The 19,437-nt window shown below is 62.7% G+C and overlaps 1 protein-coding gene across 1 annotated transcript; it reads right to left on the bottom strand.

Moving 5' to 3' along the window:
• Positions 1-6: 6 nt before the first annotated feature.
• On the bottom strand, positions 7-8,978 carry AJM1 (apical junction component 1 homolog). Its single transcript, XM_027666945.1, is given in 4 exon segments — positions 7-1,873; positions 1,875-4,063; positions 5,793-5,851; positions 8,734-8,978. Coding segments are annotated over 2 exon segments (3,246 nt in total). The 5' UTR covers positions 4,008-4,063; positions 5,793-5,851; positions 8,734-8,978; the 3' UTR covers positions 7-760.
• Between the last annotated feature and the right edge of the window lie 10,459 nt (positions 8,979-19,437).

Raw genomic sequence — 19,437 nt, 5'->3', positions numbered from 1 at the left:
CAGCGGGGCTGCGGCCGCTCCGGGTGACAGCGGGCGCGGGCCCTTTGCCGCGGCCGGGGCTCTGCCTCCCCGTCTCTGCACCCCCGGGCAGCGCCGGCCCCGGCGCCGTCACCCCTTACCGACGATTCCTTCCGGTCCCGGTCAGACACCCAGTCAGACAACCCCCGCCCGCCCCCTGCGGATCCCTCGCCCCGCCCGCCCTCCCTCGGCGGCGGCCGGGGACCCCCCAGCCCTGCCCCGCTCTGTGCCCGGAGCCCGCGTTGGGCCCCGGGACAGCCCAGGTGCCTCCAGACGCCCTTGGGCCTCCACAGTCCCTGCTGCTCGCGCAGTGACACGCTCAGGACACACGGACACGGTGAGAACACGGTCCTGGTGCAGCCCAGCTCCCCCTGCAGCACCCGGCCGTGGGGCCGCTGCTGGACCCCTTGGACTTGAGGGCCCTGGAACAGGCCCCAGGGGGCTCTGGGTGAGTGGCAGTCCGGCGGGCAGGGGCTGGGGGGTGCATGGAGTGTCCCCACTCTGGCCAGGCACCGCTCACCTAAGAGGGCTCTGCGGGGTCTCGCCAGGCTCTGGGCTCTAGGGCAAACCTTGGGCTGGGCTCCCTTCATCCCTTGGGTCCCTCCAGCACTACTGGCCACCCGCAGCCCACTGCAGCCCCCTCCTCTTGGTGCCACAGCCAAGGGAGTCCCTGTCCCACTGCCACAACAGGACAGCACCTATCTACAGAGGGGATGCCCCAAGGGTGCCCCCCGCCCTGTGTTCACATGATGTCGTCCAGGAGGTTGGGGCTGGCCACCCAGTCGAGGGTGCGGGGCTCGGAGGCTGCCATGATCATGCACATGAACTGTTTGCCCGTCCTCTTGTCAATGGGGTAGATGGTGGTGGGTGTGAAGCGCTTGTTGCTTTCCACGAAGTCGCAGAGCTGCTCATAGACAGCGGGGAACTCGTGGCGCAAGAAGACGCCACGGATGCGCAGCTCCCGCTGGATGTTGATGAAGCAGATCTCCCGTGCCTTCCGGCCCTCCTCCCCCTCCTTGTCAATGTCTGCCGTGCCGGGCGGTGGCGTCAGGATCAATGTCTCCATGTCCCGCTCCTTCTTCAGGATCTTCTTCTCGGGGCTGGAGGAGGCTAAGGCCACCTTGGCATATTTCCTGACCGTTGGCACCTGTGTCTTGGGCGATGGCCTCTCCGGCACTTTCTGGGTGACGGCCACGGTTACATTCAGCAGGAAACATTCGTTGGGGTCATACTGGTTGCCCGTCTCCCGCAGCTCCCGGGCATAGTCCCCCAGGTTGTCCGAGTAGCTGTCCAGCTCCCGCAGGGACAAGTAGGTGGGGGACATCAGCAGGCTCTCCAGCCCAAACTGGAGGAAGTTCTCAGCTGAGCCAGCGTTGGGGAAGCCAAGGAAGAGGACACCGCGGCCGCGGGAGAGGTATCCGACCTTGGCAATGCGTGAGAAGGCCTTGTGCACCTCAGCGTTCTCCCGGCAGAACTGCAGGACATGGCGGCAGACGCTACCCACCCGCCCGTAGACGCAGCTCGCCTTGTGCGTGTCCCAGTCCTCGCGCCGGCAGTGCCGGGAGCAGTAGTAGGTGTAGCAGCTGTGGCACGATTTGAAGTAGAGGCAGGCATTGAACATGGTCTCTGTGCGCCGGCACTTGGCATTGGAGCACATCATCATGTCGTCCTCCTCTGCGCTCAGGTCGGGCGAGCAGTTCTCTGGCGACTTCTCAAAGGGGCCGGCAGCCAGCGGGGTGGGCGAGGGCCGTGGGGCGCCAGCACGAGAGCTGGGGCCTGGCTGCTCCTTTGTGGGTCGGGGTCCCTCGGGCACACTGGGGGGGACCCGCCTGCCCTCGCCCCGCCGGGGGGGGCCCCGGGGCGCTGCTGCTCAGGAGCTGCTTGAGCTGCTCGGCGAGGCTGTCCCTGTCCCCGGCGCGGTGGCCTGGCGCTGGCTTGTAGTCGATGACGAGGTCGGTGATCAGCTCATCCAGCTGCTCCAGGCTGCGCTGGCGCCCTGAGCTGCTCTCCCTGGGGCCAGGCTGCGGGGTGCAGGGCATGGCATAGGGCCCACGCTCCTGTCCCGCATCCAGCATGTCCCAGCTGGCCGAGCGCCTCTCGCTGCGGCCCAGCCCATCGGCACGGATGTCGTTGTCAGTGATGGTGATCTCGGGCGTGACGTACCAGGAGCGGCCCGGGGGTCCGCGGCTGCCATCAGCATGCACCCGCTCAAGGATGGAGCTCTCGGAGAGAGACAGGGCGGCATAGCGCTTGGGTGAGCTCGACAGGTTGATCACCACAGGCTGCCGGCGCTCCTCGGGGGATAAGGCACGGTGCTGCTCCTGGGTGAGCAGGTTCTCATAGCTGCGCCCACGCTGCAGGGCCTCCTCCCTGCGTGCCGCCGGCGCCAGGATGTTATCCCAGGATTTGGAGTAGTGCTGGGTCTCCCGGCCCAGCCGCGGCGGGGTCACGCCGTAGCTGGTGTGCCAGGAGGAGAACATGGCCTCGCGCCCGGCCTGCTGCGGGGTGAAGCGTGACACTTGCAGGGTTTGGTAGGGTAGCGTGGCCCGCTCGGGACAGTACCAGTCCCCGAAGTGCAGGGGCTGCGTGCTGCGGGGTGGGGGGCACGTCCGCGACAGCACCTCCCGCTCCCGGTACTTCCCGTAGTCCTCGGCGTAGAACAGCCGGGCAGAGGACCCGAGGGCGGGGTATGTCCGAGCGTCCTCGGCGTAGAGGGTTTTGACAGGGGTCCCGCGCGGGGCATAGAAACGGGGCTCATCCCCGTAGAAGGGGCGGGCAGGCGCCTCCTGCACTGGGTAACCCCGTGCCTCCTCCACGTACAACGTCCGGGGCGGCATCGTGTGGACGGCAGCCTTGGCCGGGTCCTCTGCGTAGAAGGGCTGGGGCACGGCGTGGCGGCCAGGGTAGGGGTAGCTGGCGTAGCCGGAGCTACGGAGGGGCATGGCGGGGCTGGGGCACCGTGCTGTCTCCTCCGCGTAGAAGAACTTGGCGGGGACGCCGGCGGCTGAGAAGGTCATGCAACCCCTGTCGGGGTACTCCCTGAATTCCCGTGAGGCCGGCACCGGCACCGTCTGGTACGCCAGCACCCGGGGATCCGCCTCGTAGTACTCAGCGGGATAGGGCAGGAGCGGGGCGTCCCCGCTGTAGGAGTCGCTAGGGGTGGGTGTGCGGGATGCGGACGCCTGCCGGCTCCCCGGCACGGCCAGGCTGCGGGCGGCGCCGGGGGCGCGGGGCCAGCGTGGCGGCTCCGGGCGGTTCGGGGCTGCCCGCTGGCTGCGCGCTGTGTGCACCAGCACCGCCTCGTCCGGCTTGATGTCCACCCGGCACTTGACGTGTGGGCTGGCGCCCACCTTGGCCCCCGGCCCCTCCTCGTAGCAGTTGCTGCCCAGGCAGAGCGGGGAGATGCGGCTGACGCTGCTGCGCTGCGGCTGCAGTTTGATGGGGTGAACCTCGTTGGCCAGCGCCCGCAGCGGCACCGGGCCGTCGCGGCGCGGCGAGGGATCAGGGCGGGAGGGCTCCCGTGCCACCCGCAGCACCTCCCGCCCACGCCGGGCCGGCGGTGGCGATGCTGCCACGGTAATGGGGACCGCGGTGAAGGTGGACTTCACCCGTGGAGCGCTCTTGGAGCGGGCGCGGCGCTTCGGCTCACTCCGAGGCACGGGGGCTCTGCCGACGTAAGGGTCTTGCTTCGGTGGTGCCCGCCTGCCCGGCGGCCCCGGCGTGGGCTCAGGCGTGCCGGGGCGCGGGCACGGGCGCTCCATGGCTGGGGGGGTGCCCAGCTCTTCCAGCGACTCGAGGAAGTCAAAACTCCTGCAATGGCGCTTGTTGAAGGGCTGCGGCTCGCGGGACAGGGATGCGGACATGGAGGCGGAGGCGTCACATTGTGCTAGGGGCTGACAGATAACGGAATCCCCAGGGGCTGCAATGGCCACTTTGATGTCTTGGTACACTGTGGACACCAGGATGTCAGGTGGGTCTGTTCGTGTCATCTTAAAAGCAACTCTTCTCCCACCTGTCAGATGGCCTCAGAGGACGGTCGCCCGCTCTGCAAGAGAACACATGAGGCGCCTCAGTCCTGGCGGGACCTCAGATCAATCCCCATGGCTCCTGGCTCAGGGCAGGGAGTTGGCCACCTCTTCAGAAATGAGAGTTCGGGGGCATCCTAGCCTCCACTGCTGCTGTTAATAGTCAGATCTCAGGTGGGGGAAGAAGCTGCCAAAAATCTTCAGATCCAGGGTACAAATCATGGAGTGGCTGGCAGGCCATGTGTGGGGGCAGCCGGGCAGCTCTGGGTGCCAGCTCAGTGCAGGGAGAGAACACGAGGCACCGTGCCATGTTCCTAGGCCATAGGATGCAGGGACTCTCTTGCAGCATCACGAGAATCAGAAGCTCTGAGCAAGGCTGGGGGGACTCACTGCCAGGGTTTTCCTTAGGGAGTGTGTGCCCAGCCCTGGTGTGAGCACCTGAGTGGTGAGGGGTCTCCTGGGACTGTGTGCACCCACATCCCAGCACCAGCACTGTAGGCAGGAGCCCGGCCCAGGAGCGGGCACCACGACCACCCACCATGGTAGCTGGGAAGCGTGGGGCTCTCTGGGGTGCAGGAGCTGTACCCCCCCCCCCACGATGGCTGCACCCACTGTGGTCCACAAACACTCCTGTAGGGTGGCCACAGTCCTGGCTGCTCGGAGCCGCATCACTCCCTGGGGCTTCCATGGGTGGCACTGGGGGTGGCAGAGGTGCCCCAACCCACATGTCAGAAGTAACTCTTCCATTGCCTCCCTGTGGCAGAAGGGATGTGCTGGCTCAGCACCCACTGGCTTTGTCCTCTCAATGTCCCATGACTATGACACGGCCCCTAGGCTGGAGGGTGAGTGGGATGGTGGCTCCAGCTCCCATGGGACATAGGGTCTGACACCCACCATTGCCAGCACCCTGCACCCCACTGCTCCAGGATGATGCTGTTGAGTGGTCAGGGTGTGCAGAGTCCCCAGCCACAGTGTGACACAGCTGTGTGGCAATGGGGACATCAGCACAAGCTCCCTAGAGCGAGCTGGGGGGGCAGAGGAGGGGGTTTGCCTGCAGGACTAGATTGGTGTTGGCCCTGACCTTCCCCACCAGCCCCTCCAGAGTTGCTGTGGGCTGTGACCTACACCGAGGGACATGCACAGGTTCTGTCCACAGTGGGGACCCTCAGCTGGCTGTCACCTCACCATGTGCTCTGAGCATTGCTTGTTTTGGTCACCACAGGCCTGAGAGCGCTAGTGGATACTGGCTGCTCCACAATGCACTAAAGGTGGGTGGCAAAGGCCACCAAAGGGTACTTGGCTTTAAAGAGCAGCAGAGGACCACAGGGAAGGTGTTTCTTGGAGGAGAGGAACTGACTTTATTTGGCAAGAAACATCGACTATGCAGGGATGGGGAGGGGGACCTGGATTCCCCCTCATTACCCACCTCAAAGCCAGGGGTTGCGGATGCTGGAGCTGAGGTGAAGCCAGTAGGTTTGGGGTGTCTGTCCATGGCATGAGCTGGGGAGAACAGGATGCCAGGAGGACAGAGTTGGGGGTCCCAGTGTCTCCCTCCAGGGCTCGGAGGACAGGTTTGCCCCCAAAGTGGTGGCCCAGCATTGGCCCCTCTGCATTACAGCGTGTGGGCACTGGGCTGGAGCTGGGCAGACAGCACCTCACACCGCACCGATGCCAACGGTGGTGTTGGGAAGCCCTTCCCCATGGTGTCTGGGTGACTGGTGAGCAGGGAACTATAACCCAGGGTCCTACCTGGTCCAGCAGCAGCAGGGAGGGGGTGAGTGGGCTGAGGTGGCGGCTCCATCCCAGCACTGCAAAATAAACAAGGCACATGAGGGTCCTGGGGCACCCCCAGCAGTGCTGCAGGGCCTGCTGCCGGGGCCGTGGACGCCTTGGGGGCACAGGGAGCACCCTGAGAGACCCCTGCAGCCACAGCCCCTGCTGAACCAAACCCAGTGAGGCCATTGTGCACATTTCTGTGCACTGGGAATGTGGGCGCTGTCCCACAGGCACCAGTGTGTCCCCCACCCACCCAGCAGCACCCGTCACCCATGGAGCCGCAAGGTTGCCATGGTTTCTCCAAATTATTCCTCCTCTGCGAGGACAGCGTGGGTGAGGACAGCGTGGGTGTGTGAGGAGGCTGTGTGGGGGGCTGGGACTCCACAGCAGTGCTGGGATAGCGGAGATCTTGCACAGCCACGGGCACCCCCTGACCATCGTGGGGGGTGGAGCTGGGATGGTCCCACAGTGCTGCCAATGCTACTGCACTCCCACACTCACTCACCTCTGACACTGAGTCCCCTCCAGAGGGAAAGGGTTTTGCATCCCTTCTGCTCTCCAACCCCCCCTGCTCGTGGGCATCCCCGTTCACCCTCAGTGCTGCCCACTTTTGGCAGGCAGCAGCCTCCCTGCCCGGGGTTCCCACCCTCTGTCACCCCGTGGATGCTGACACCGGCCAGCAGCAATTTCAGAGGAGCCGCTGGCCATGGAGTGGGCGGGAGCCACCCCTGTGGGGTCCTGCCCTTGTGCCCAACCCAGCCCCCCACAGCCCCAGACGTGAGCACCGGCCGTGGCAGCACGAGGGGCTGGGGGCCAGGAGCGACCCCAGATGCCAGAGGGACCCGCAGGAGGCTGCCGGGAACTGGGTCGCTGCCTGCACGTGCCACGTGTGGGCTACGGGGGGTGTGCAGGAGTGGGGTGCACTGCCCCCTGCCAACGCACCCCACACTGCCTGTGCACTGCCTGTGCACTGCCTGCCCGCTGCCTGCCCCATGCTCATGGTGTGTGCTGCCTGGGCTGCCCCTGCCAGGGCACTGCCCACACACTGCTCACACTGCCTGTGCCCTGGCCTGAGCTGCCTGTGCACACTGCTCTGCCAGTGATTGCCCCACAGCCTGCCCATGCTGCCCTGGGCACGTCCAAGGCACTACCCACTTGCTGACTGTCCCTGCACGTGGCAAGGGCTGCTGCCTGCACACCCTGCTCTGGGGCACTGCCTCAAGTGCAGGCCGGTGCTCTGTGCATGCTGCCCACACATTACCTGGGCATTGCTGCCCACTCTGCCTGCTTACTGCCCACACACATCCTGCTGAGCAGGCAGCAGCACTGCCTAGGGCACTGCAGCAGGTAAGCTGCCTGCACACTGCCTGCATGCTGCCTGCACATGCAGAGCAATGAGCATGCAGCACTTCCCCCCCCACCCCTCAGCAGCCCCAGCACACACTGCGCTGCACCGGGCCCACTGCCCCCACACGGCCCCGTGGGCACGGCCAACAGCACCTACACTGCCCCCAGCACCGCCCTGAGTGCTGCCCCGAGCACAGCAGCGGCACCTGTGTTTGGACATGCAGCCAGAGCAGCATCTTGCAGCCGCTGCAACCACCCTGCTCGAGCAGATGATGCTGGAGGTCCCACCAGCAGCTGCTGTGGGGGCAGTGCCTGTGCGCGCTGTGCCCTGACACTGCCAGCACCGCTGCGCACAGGCCTGTGTGCCGTGTGTGTGCCACCAGAGCACCGACGGCCGCCGCTCCCTGCGGATTGCCTGCCCCGGGAGCTGGCAGCTGGCACAGCCCGTGGTGAGGTAGCCCGTCATCCCCCCGGGCCCCTGCCCCGTGTACATGGCAAATAGACACTTCCCCCTGTGCCGTCCCCAGGACACCCCCCGACACACGGTGCCCTACACCCCTACGGCTTTGCCCGCCCTGCACATCATGCAGCCCCTCCACACAGCCCTGTGCCCCCCAGCCCTGTGGCCCTGCCTGTGCCTCAGAGCTTGTGTGCCCCCGGCACTGCCACATCCCCTCTCGCCCATCCGGAGCCCCCCAGGCAAACACGGCTGCCCAGCCTCCACCCTGCCTGTGCCTCCGGAAGGGCTCATCCTGCCGGGGGGGAGCAGCACCCCCAGCCCAGGAGGGTACCCCCGGTGCCGGCATCCAGGTTGGTGTGACCAGCACCCCAGGGTGCAGGGGACGCCCTGACTCCTGGCCCCTCTAGTCCCCCACCCTGCAGGGCACCCGCAAACGGGCACGGCCGGGCGGAGGGGGGGTGCTGCGACCACCGCGGGAGGGGGGGGCGATTGGGGCCGGGGCTGGGTCGAGGATGCGTGGGGCAGCCCCTAGAGGGAGCGGGGCTGTCCCAGGCACTGTCGCAGACGCCGGGGCGGTGACCCCGGGCACCCCCACCCCCCTGCGCACCGGCACGGGGCCCGCTGGGCCCCGCAGGGTGCTGAGCCGGGCACCGGGGAGAGATGGCTCGGCCCGGGCACTGCGGCGGGATGGGATGCAGATGGAGGTGAGGATGGGATTGGAGATGGGATAGGATAGGGATGGGAATGGGATGGGGATGGGGCACACGAGAGGATTACGGGCATACGGGTAGGATGGGGTGGGATGACTCGGCTCGGGAACGCGGAATTGGGATGGCCGGGGGGCTGGAGGGGTGGAGAGCGCACAGGGAGATGAGAAGAGGGATATGGGGCACAGCAGGATGGTACGGGGAGAATGAGGGGAGCCAGGGGGTTGGGACGGCCCGGGAGGATCTCGGGAGGATGGGATGGGGATGTGGAACACGGGGGAGTGAAGCGGGAGGTTGGGATGTAATGCGATGCGATGATCCGGGGAGCCACGAGGAGATAGCCCGGCCGGAGCCCCCGGTGGTACAGCAAACCCCAGCCCCCTGCCCGGGACCCCCTTACCTGCTCCACGCCCGCCGCCCCGGCAGCCTCCGCTGCCGCCGCGCTAGGCTGGGGATGCCGCCGCTCGGGAGGCCATGGGCCGGCTCCGCCCGATCTGGCTCGGCTCGGCTCGGCTCGGCTTGGCAGGGCACGGCTCGGCCCGACGCTCCGCCGCCGCTTGTTTTGCCATAAATATGGCAGGCGGAGTTACCAACGGGGCCGGCACCGGAGCCTCCCCCGGCGCCGCCCCCGGGCCGGTCCCCATCCCCATCCCCATCCCCATCCCCGGTCCCGCGCCCGGCTCCGCTCTATCCCGGTCCCATCTGCGGCCCTGTCCCCGCCCCTCGCAGCATCCCTGGGATCCCCTGGGCAGGGTCTGGTGGGCGCCCGGTGCCGTCCCTCGGGGGGGTTCCCTGCACCATGGGTGTGGGTGCCCGCAGGACCACCGGTGTCCCTGGGCACCAGAGGTTTGCAGGGGGGCTCAGTTCCATATCGTGTTCAGAGATCCCACGGCCCGTGCGGGCCCCCTCCCCTTGCACCGGCATCCCCCCAGTTCCATCAGCCCCCCCAGTGCCAGCACCCCTCAGTGCCAGCATCACTCCAGTGCCAGCAGCCCCCCAGCTTCAACAGCACCCCCAGTACTGGCAGCCTCCCAGGCCTGTCCTGCCTGACCTTGGCCCATCACCGTGGCCCTGTGCAGCTGGGGCTAACTGGGCAGGGAAATCCCCTGCTAAGCTCCTCCATGGAATGGCCTCGTTTTCCCAGAGGCTCTGGGACTGTCGCTGCCTGTGGCAGCCAGAGCCCATGGGGATCCTCAGGGATGGAGATGGGCAGACGTTGCACAGAGCAGCTCCCAGCATACCTGGCCAAAGCAGCTCCCAGTACAGCACGGCTCCCACGTCACAGCTCTGCCTCAGTTTCCCCATCTCCCCCTTCCTTGAGCCACCCTCTGCTGCCCACAGCCCCAAGGGCAGCTCCAGCACTTGTGGGTGCCCCGGTATGGGCATGGCCCTGAGGACCTGCCAGGGACTGCTGTGGCTCTGAGCCCTGATCCAAAGCAGGTGCACCGTGGCATTTGCTTGATTCAAAATCCCTGTAGTCAAGACCCTTTCCTCCCTCCACTGTGGCAACACAAACATCCTTCCACCATCACTGCTGCCTGCACCAGGCAGAGCTGGGCTGGGCAGCCTTCCATGGGCTGGCACTGCTGTGATTCCTGCAGGAATGCCCCTGGCGCTCTCTGGGAACTGTGGGCACTGCTGAGCCTACTGGGACCAGCAGCATGTGCCCTGCCTGGGGCCAGGTTGAGCTCCAGAAACTCATTGCACTCATGAGTGAGACAAGAGCTGGGGGGAGGAGCTGGGAGCAGGGTCAGCCTGTCCCTGCTGCACACACTGGGCCAAGAGACCACCGGGGCCCCCTTGTGCCATGCTCAGACGGGCCCCATCACCCCCCCCCAGCGCTTCCATTTTCCTCTCTGCAGGACACAGGGCTCTCGCTGCTGGTCCAGCCGCTCCTGCTGCCCCCGGCTTCCTGCCCCCGCGGCCACTGCCGTGCTGCTCCATCTGCTCCTGCCTGCTGCTGCCCTGTGCCAGCCAGCCCCCTGCCAGGGCTGAGCACCAGTGGCACCGTGACGCGGCTGCTGATGCACACAGGAGCACCAGCTGGGCTCTGCGTCCCCCAAAGGTGCAATCACCCGAGGGATGCAGAAGACCATCCCTACGGGAAAGCAGGGTTTTCCCAGCATGGAGAAGGATGCTGCCAGGTAGGCACAGCGACACCTGCCCTGAGGGCATCTCCTTCAGTGCCACCCTCTGTCCATGCAGCTGTGGCCTCCCTGACACCTGCATGGATTAAGGTCACCTGTCTAGAGCTCTGTGCCTTGGAGCAACCACAGCTCCAAAATCAGGGGACAAACTGGCTGGACCACATCCCCCAAGTCCCATGGCAGGGGACAACGGGACCATCTGCTCCCCCTGTGTGGCTGCTATTCCAGGCTGCAAAGTGCTGAGGGATCCAAATGGACCATGGGCATGTCTCCATACACCGGACATGGCAGCGCCATGGCATGTGCAATGGGGCTGTTGACACTTCCTCCTCCTTCATCTCCTTCACCTCCTCCTCCTCTTCCTCCTTCTCGAGCCAGTGACAGCCTGGGGGAGAGGGGAAGGGGAAGATCCTGCAGAGGAGGTTGGAGCGGAGGGCTGTGGCTGTGCTGGCTGCTCAGAGCTGTCACCTTCCCGAGCACTGGGCCACGCTGCTGCTTTGGGCTGTGACACCCTGGGCACCCGGTCTGGGGCACACAGGCTGGGAGGACAGCTCCAGCCCAGCCTCAGGTGCTGAGAATGGTTGAGTGGCTGGGAGGGAGCTGCCCCCCACCTTGGGCCCACTGCCCACAGGAGTGGCAGCCCCTCAGATGGAGGGGATCCCCTTGGCACAGCCACATGGCCAGCAGAGCTCTGCAGGGAGGGATGGGCCTGTCCCTTACTCCTTGCAGAGGACAGGGGTGTTGGGCCCTCGCCGTGGCTGGGCGGGTCCAGGCTTGTTCCTGGCCGAGCTGCTGGGGCCCTGTCCTGCCGGGAAGGGGCACATGAGTGGCCAGAGGGATCACACGAGCCAGGGCTTGTTCCTGCAATCCTACAAGGAAAAGGCCAGCCTGATGCCTGTCCCCAGCAGAAGCAGCTCCTGTCCCTGTGTGTGGAGTGCGTGGCTGTGCTGCCCTGCCCTGGCTGGTCATTAGGACCAGGAGCAGCCACGCCGGGTCCGTGTGGGGGCAAACTCCCCTTTCTGCGGGGGTCTCTGCCTCCTCAGTGCTGGGTCCTCCCCCAAGCCCGACAGAGAGCAGAGCCACAATGCACTGTGTCCCCGTGACTCAGTTTCCCCAGCAGCCCTGACAGTGTGTCCCTCGTCAGTGAGTCTGCATGTGACAGACTCAATTTTGCCAGGCTCTGTCCAAGGGGGAAACTGAGGCGCGGAGGAACAGCGTGCCCACAGGTCACCTGTGTGGGTCTGTAGTGATGCTGGGCACTTGGCCAGACTTCAAGCAGGGCAGATCTCAGCTTGGGGGGACGTGCGGGGCTGACATCTGTCCTGCACAGCTGCAAGGCTGGGTGGGAGTTGTATCACCAGCCCTCCTCAAGGACCAGCTGGGGCCATGCCAAGAGCTCAGTGCGAGATTTGATGCTCAGGACATCAGATCCCCTGATCCAGCCCCCCCGTGCCCCTTGGTGCAACTCAGAGCAGGAAGGGGCCACCCAACAGAGGGATCCCCCCATGCCTGCCCCAGGGATGCTGACCCTGGTGGGGCCTGGCAGGGCAGCAGAGGCCAGTCCCCAAACCTGCTGGGCAGGGGCTCTTCTGCCCCCAAACCTCATGTCACATCAGGAGACAGAGGGACAGGGACATGTGGTCAGGAACAGGGACAGGGAGGCTGGTGGGGACCACAGGGATATGGGGGGGGGGGGGGGGGGCGACAGCTCTGACTGGGTCAGCATAGAGCAATTTTGAAGCTCTAGAAAGACCTTTCTGAGCATTTGCAAAATGCTGCCCCCCTCTGCCAGGAGGGTCAGAGCCTCACTGGGAGGTAGGTATGGGCAGGAGGTGGGCAGCGAGGGGAGGTTTTCCCTGGGATCCCTGTGGCAGCAGCACCCACCCCAGCAGAGATGGAGGCCCTCCAGACACTGATCTCAGCTGTAGCACTAGCTGCCCCTGGGCAGGTGACCCTGTCACCTCTGTGTGGCAGCTGTGGTGAGACAGAAGGTCAGACACTAACCAGGGAGAGCTGACAGAACAGAGGTGGAGCCCCTCTTCTCTGGAGACAGGCTGAGAGAGCTGGGGGTGTTCAGCCTGGACAAAAGAAGGCTCCAGGGAAACCTGAGAGCCCCCTTCAGTGCCTAAAGGGGCTCCAAGAGAGCTGGAGAGGGACTTGGGACAAGGAACTGGAGGGACAGGACAAATGGGAATGGCCTTAAGCTGAAGGAGGGCAGGGTAGACTGGAAATTAGGAAGAAATTCTTCCCTGTGAGGGTGGGGAGGCCCTGACACAGGTTGCCCAGAGAAGCTGTGGCTGCCCCAACCCTGAAAGTGTCCAAGGCCAGGTTGGATGCGGCTTGGAGCAACCTGGGCTAGTGGAAGGTGTCCCTGCCCATGGCAGGGGGTGGAATGACATACATTTTAAGGTCCTTTGACAAAACCAGTCTGTGATTCCACGATCTGACCACAAGCCCCACTGGGGGTCAGTGGAGCCCATCCCCCTTGGAGCAGCAGGACTGCCATCAGGGATTCTTCCCATGTGGTGGGACACTGCCCAAGGGAACTCCTTGAGGCTGAGTCAGCACCTTACTGCGGAGTGATTGCACATTCCACGTTAGCTGTCCTAAAATCTTGAGAATTCTCAAGAAAGACAGGCAGCACCAATTCCATTTGACATCATGAATGTGTATTCAAATGTTGGGGAAGCTTTAATTGGTTTATCTGGTTTATAAAATAAATCTTGTTTGAATATACTGTTTGTCTCTATTTTATAAGATTCCATAACCCTCTGGCAGCTCCAGTCTGGCAGTGGGACTGGGGCACTGATGTGGTGCTGCCAGGGGAACCCAGCACGGCCCACTCTGAGAGCAAAAGGAGATGATTAGAGAAACTCTGAAGCAACTGGGGAAAAATACCTGGGAGGATGTTAAACACAAAGGAACAATTTCCACCTCTGTCCTGGGCCAGGCACGTTACTGAGGGACAGCGAGACAGCACATCCTCACCTGACGGACCGGGCAGCCAGGCCAGTGCCAGCTGCGCTTTGGGACCTGTTCCACAGGACATGACAGGCTGGCAGATGTCAAGCAGCCAGTAGGTTCCCAAAATGCCCAAACTGGGGAGCCGGGGGCCAAGCTGCCCTCCCATGGGGTGCCCTTGGCAGTCCAGGGGACAGGGCGGCCTGATCCTGTCTGCAGGTGCCCGGAGCTGTCTGGGGTGGGGGGTGTGTTGACCTGACAGACCGCGGGTGGCAGTTTGGGCTCCCCTGCCCTGGGCACGGCGATCCCGGTGTTGGCTGTGCTGGGTGGCGTCCACGGCACGGCAGAATGGGGGAGGCTGGGCAGCTCAGCACGGGGCCCTCGATGGGAAGCGACAGCGCGGCGCAGGCACCACCAGCCTGTCCCCGGGGCCACCTGCGAGACGGGACCGGCGTCAGGGCGATTGCACCCGCGGGGTGACGGCTCTGCCGGGAACGGGCTGGGCACGGCTCGAGCCGAGCGTGAGCAGCTCCAGTGAGGCAGCTGGAGGAGGCCGCTGACTCCCACTTGGCTTCCCGAATGCAGCAGAAATCCCTGGCCGACCGCGGCGTCCAGGCGAGAGGAGCAGGTCAGGTGCCCTACGGAGCACTGGAAGGCGATGCCGGATCTGTGCCGTGCCCCCGTGGGCTGTGATTCCATGGGAAGGGGCAGCAGCTGGGACTGGCCAGGCCTGTGGGCAGGGGGTGGCTGCTGGCTCCTCCTCACGGGTGCTGCAACCACCCAAGCAGTGGGGAGGGACCGCCCTGCTCCCTCCTACCCTGCTCAATTCACAGCAGGGATAAATATTTGATACCTTCCCTTTGCTCAGGTTCTCTGTTTCTGGCACGGGCAGTCACGGTGTGGGGGCACAGAGCACTCACTACAGGACCAGCTCTGGGGGGGCCGAGATGGGTCTGGCTGCTGCCACACCCCTGCCCACAGGAAAGGGCTGAGGGGGGAGCAGCAAAGGCAGGACTGGGGGCACACAGAGGGCAGGGCAGTGGCATGGGCCTGGGCCTCTGCCCCCACAGCAGGCAGCACCACTGCAAGCTGCTTTGAAATCCCCTGTTTCCAAGGCAATGCGGGGATCCCACAGCTGGGAGAGGCAGAGCTGGAATGGGATGAGACACTTGCTGCCAGCCCCTGCACCTGTCTGGGGGCAATGCTCTCCTTTTCCAGAGCTGGCTGGCATCAGCGTGATGCCCGGCTGGGGACAGGAGGGTCTCCCCTCTTTTCGGCTTCTCTCCTCCTTTCTCCCTCACATCCCCTCCCTGCCTCCAGCTCTGAACCACGGGAGGAGCCAGGCCCTGCTGCCTGCTCATAGTCTAGGGAGGGAGCTGGACCCTGCCCCGCAGCCCTCATAGCTTTGGTGGCACACAAGGGTGAAGTGAAGCCTGTAGAGCAGCTGCTGAGGGGTCCTGCCTGCACAGAAAACTGTAACCCCACATTCCTGTTGGCCTCCTTGGGAAGGACTGGTTGGTCCTCAAAGGCCAGCCAGGAAACCAGTCTGGAGGTCAGGCACGGGGTATTCATCTGCTGACCCACAGCAGGGCCAGAGGTAAGAAGACACCCTGTTTTGGATGCCCCTGTCCTCCATGGTGGCTGCGAGGAGGGATCTTGGTGTTGCCCTGCCACCAGTGCATGATGGGCGTTGTGCCTCAGCACTGGGCAGGGTGCTGGGCATCCCTCCAGCCCACCCCAGGGATGCCACACTCAGCATTGGTAACTCGTGCCCCTCGCAGTGACAGCCAGTGATGGCTCCAGCACCGGCAGTGCCGTTGGCAGCCAGGCCACGGCTGGCTGTCACGGAGCCGCTGCCTGCTAATGGCACAGGGAGGGGCGTTTCTCCAGCCTGCAGATACCAGCTCAGGCTCTGGCTGCAGCTGCCTCAGGCATTGGGAGCGTTCTCAGTGCTAACACACGCCAACCTGGAGGAGGGAGGGGCAGGACTGGCATCCCGCAGGTGTCCCTCGCCGCCAGGAACCCCCTCTTCCTCCATCTCCCCTCTGTGGTGATGGAAAGCTGCACCACTGTCTCCCCTCTTTGCTCCTGCCCTAAGGCAGAGCCTGCCAACAACCTGGGGATAGCCAGGAATTTTAGGGGTTCCCAAGCTGGCTGGCTGCCCTACGGCAGTATCCTGCATGCAGCTCCAAGCAGAGCACATATGCATGCAGACACTTCTGCTTTAACCTGGAATGCTGTCCTGTTCCCAACAGGCTGCTCCATGCCTGAATCCCCAGTTTAGCCAACCTTGCCACACCTCACCCTGCTAGGGTCCGCCTGAGCCCGTGGGACCCAGTGGGATTGCCCACGATGGCTCACTGAAGGTGCCAGAGGATAATCCCCTTTACTCAACAAGGGGTCGGAAGAGGAAGTCTGGATACTCACCGAGGAGCACCTTCAGGCCAGGAACACTCCAGGCATGCCTGAGACACTGCAGGCTGGTTTTGGAGGCAAACCTACAAGTTAAAAAGGCTCAGCCACTTGCTCTGGTATCTTTACGCATCAGACTGAACCAGTGCTGGATTAATTATATTATGCCATGATTGAGGCTGTTGCTAGGCTACAGCCCCGGTCCCTAAGCCCGTCCTACTGCGGGATTTCCCCAGCATCACTCATCTGGCTGCTCGGGGCATCCCAAAGGACAGGCAACCACCCTGGGCTCTCCGACCAGCTGGACCCTCGGATGCAGGGATGCTGCAGGCAGCAAAACCACTGTGCCCCCAGGCCAGCCCCTGCCCAAGTCCATTCTGCACCAGGCCTGGGGGCAGCCAGGTTTATCTCCGGCACCACAGCCCCCCTGAGCCTCCAAGAGCACCCACAGCCTCACACATTCATTTTGTGTCCTGCTAAAACTCGAGTTCCAATGACCTTTTCATGTTCACTGCTGGGGGGAAGGAAGCAAATTCCCACCCTGGGGCCTTGGTAAGCCAGGAAAAAACCTTGTTATAACCTTATGGAAGCAACAGAAATAGGGTGAAGCTGTATCCCCCAAAGGGCAGCATTGGGGCACTCCTTGCACATGGCCCTTGGCATTAACTACGGAGAATGACAGAGGCCATGTGCACTGGTGAGCCAGGATACAGCTGTGGAAAAGGCCAGTCCCATCCCAGGGTCAGCAGGAGAGGGATTGTATGGGAATCATTAAGAACCAGCCCTGGCATGACCTCAGCTGGACTGGCACGACCACAGAAAGATGAACTCTGAGGGGAATTGGTGCCAGTAGGCACAGCTGTGGGATGGACTGGCCCACAGGAAAATGGCAGAGCAGGGATAGAGCCCCTTTGACAAAGGGCTGGGAAGAGGGAGCAGTACTTAAACCACAGTTCTAGCAAAGGAACAAATCAGTATAAATTGTCCAGGAATAAATCTGGATGGCAATGATCAGACAGCTCTCAAGCCCCAATGTAACACTAAACTTGCATTATATGGGAAAACTGTGGTTTAAACAGGTTTTAAAATGGCTTTTGGTGGTCTCTTTGCAGACACATGCTTCTTCTTCCCAGCACCCCCCATGTTATCCATGCAGGAATGTCCTGGGAAGGTGTCCTGAGGTGTTTCCCACTGGTCTTTGTTAACTCCTTCCTGTGATTGGGTGTTCCTGTAAGCCCCTTGAGACTTCTAATTGGTTACTCTGTGAATCCTCCTAAACCCTATAAATGTAACATCCCCAACAATAAACTCGCTCTTGCCTCCTCTCCACGCCCGGTGTCCTGTCTCCCTGCCGGCCATGGGGCCACGTGCGGGGGGGGAGGGGGAGCATCTCTCCCCTCCAGGCTCAGGGCCTGAAAAGACCCCTGAGAAACCCCTGGAGTTCCCTTTCCCCATCCTTCAAAGCATTGCAATGGTTCTTCAGATGGAAACGGAACTAGAACTGGGCCATCCCACGCCGTGGGTGGGGAAAGGGATCCAGACCCCAAGGCAGAAGGTGATGGACAACTTTCCACAGGGATTATAGAATCAGGGAGCGCTTTGGGTTGGAAGATCCAACTTAGTGCTTAGAGATCAGCTGGTTCCAACCTCCTGCCACAGTCGGTGAAATCCAGGGATGCCAAAAACTGATCTGGAGTGGCGGTGGGGGCTGCAGGGGCCTGTCCTGGTGCTGGTTCCCTACATGGTGTTTGACAGGGGAAAGAGGCAGCCACAGGCCAGGCATCAGAGCCACGATCCCTTCAGCACAGGCCCTGCAGGGCTGGGGCACACGGCTCAGCAGCTTGGATCTCCTGCAGGGATGACTTTTGTGACAGCCACTAACAGATCAACATAAGGAAGAGCTTTTTTAGCAGGCAGGGGCAGCCACCTGTGCAAACGAGACCGGGGCCATCAGGAGGGAAATGCTGTGCACACAGGAGGAATCCCTGGGGAGAACAGGTACAGCACAGAGGAGTCAGGTCACTCCGGGGCAGCTGGAAGGTCTCCCCAAAACCAACTCCCAGCTGAGGAGCCACAGGGCTGCCAGGCAGCCAGGTGAAGCCTGCTGAGATCAGAACGTCAGTCACGTCCCACCACAGCAGCTGCATCGTCACACACTGGAAGTGATGGGAGCTGTGAACTGTCACATCGGATTGTCTCACTCCAAGGGGGGGTACAGCAAGGAACACTCCCGAAATAAACACCCCACAGAGGCTGGGGCAGCACCTGAGCCATCATGGCTGGAAGGACACAGTGGGTGGGAGCAGGCACCCACGGAGTTACTCTCCTGGCTTATCTCGAGTAGTCTGGCTCCCAGCTGGCACAGCAGAAGCCAAGATGCAGTTGGATGGTGGCCGAGGGTCCTGTGGATCCCAGCCAGGCAGGGAAGAAGGCAGTGCCCTGTCCCCCATGGACGAGGCTCCCTGTGCTGTGCCGAGGAACCAGCTCCAGCTGAATTGCAGCAATCAATTTGCTCTTCTCCCTCCTACTGCTCGAAACCCAGGGAGCAGTAATGTTGCAGCTCTGGCCAGTGTTAGCTTCAAGAAACTGCAGCTCCTTAGCCTCAAGCTGTTGATTTTTTTTTTTTGATGACTGATAAAACCCAAAAGCAAATACCCTGGTACCTCTAGAGATGCTCAGAGGAACTATTTATATCAATGTGGTCCTGCAGAAGCTTCCCCCTAATGACAGGCATGTACACATACTTTTTATATTTAGCTTCTTTGAAAGGCTGGGCATGGGAGAGACTGGCTCAGACAAGGCCTGTTTCCTTCTCCCCTCCCTCACACTTGCTGGCTCTGGATCACACCTCACACTGTAGCCTGAACCAGTTCAGCATCCCCTGGAAAAGGGAGAAGCCTAAGTCTAAAAAGACCAGGTTGGACAGGGCTTGGAGCAACATGGTCTAGTGGAAGGTGTCCCCCATGGCAGGGGGATGGAACAAGATGAACTTTAAGGTCCCTTCCAAACCCAAATCAGCCTGTGATTTTGTGTATATTATAAAAAGTGCCTTCTTGCTGCTATTCCCTTCCACACTCCTGCTTCACCCACAGGGTAGGATTTCTCTGGCCTCGCTGCAAAAGTCAAACCGTGCCACACACCCTCCTGGGGCTCTAGTGTAAGCAGAGCCAGTTCCCACATCTGCTTTTCCTCTTTACAGGAGTATTTTAGAACAAAATGACTATTCTTTGTTTTTGCCACAGCTCCTTGTGCTGACAAGCCACAGGGAGCGTGAAGGCTCCTACAGCGGCAAACCTGGCCCAGGTGCCAGACAAAGCGAGGAGAGCACTGGTGTTAGGAGGGACGGGGCACCAGTACAGCCCCCTGCTAACCACATCTGACCAAAACCACTGACCTCTCCACACTTGGGGAAAGCGACAGCTCCCTCAGGGCAGACTTCGGTTTTGGGGAAAGAGTTCACGGTTTTTACATTCAGCTCCTTTTTTTGGACTGATTTTTTAAGTCCATGCCCCATTCTGTGAGGTTGGGAACACAGCAGCCTGGGGAGGGGCAGGGAGACACCCCTCTGTGACAGGGTGTGGAGG

The sequence above is a fragment of the Corapipo altera genome, unplaced genomic scaffold (genome assembly GCF_003945725.1).
Source record: "Corapipo altera isolate COAL_440 unplaced genomic scaffold, ASM394572v1 93, whole genome shotgun sequence".
NCBI classification, from domain to species: Eukaryota; Metazoa; Chordata; class Aves; order Passeriformes; family Pipridae; genus Corapipo; species Corapipo altera.
This window is presented reverse-complemented; position numbering and strand designations above follow the sequence as displayed.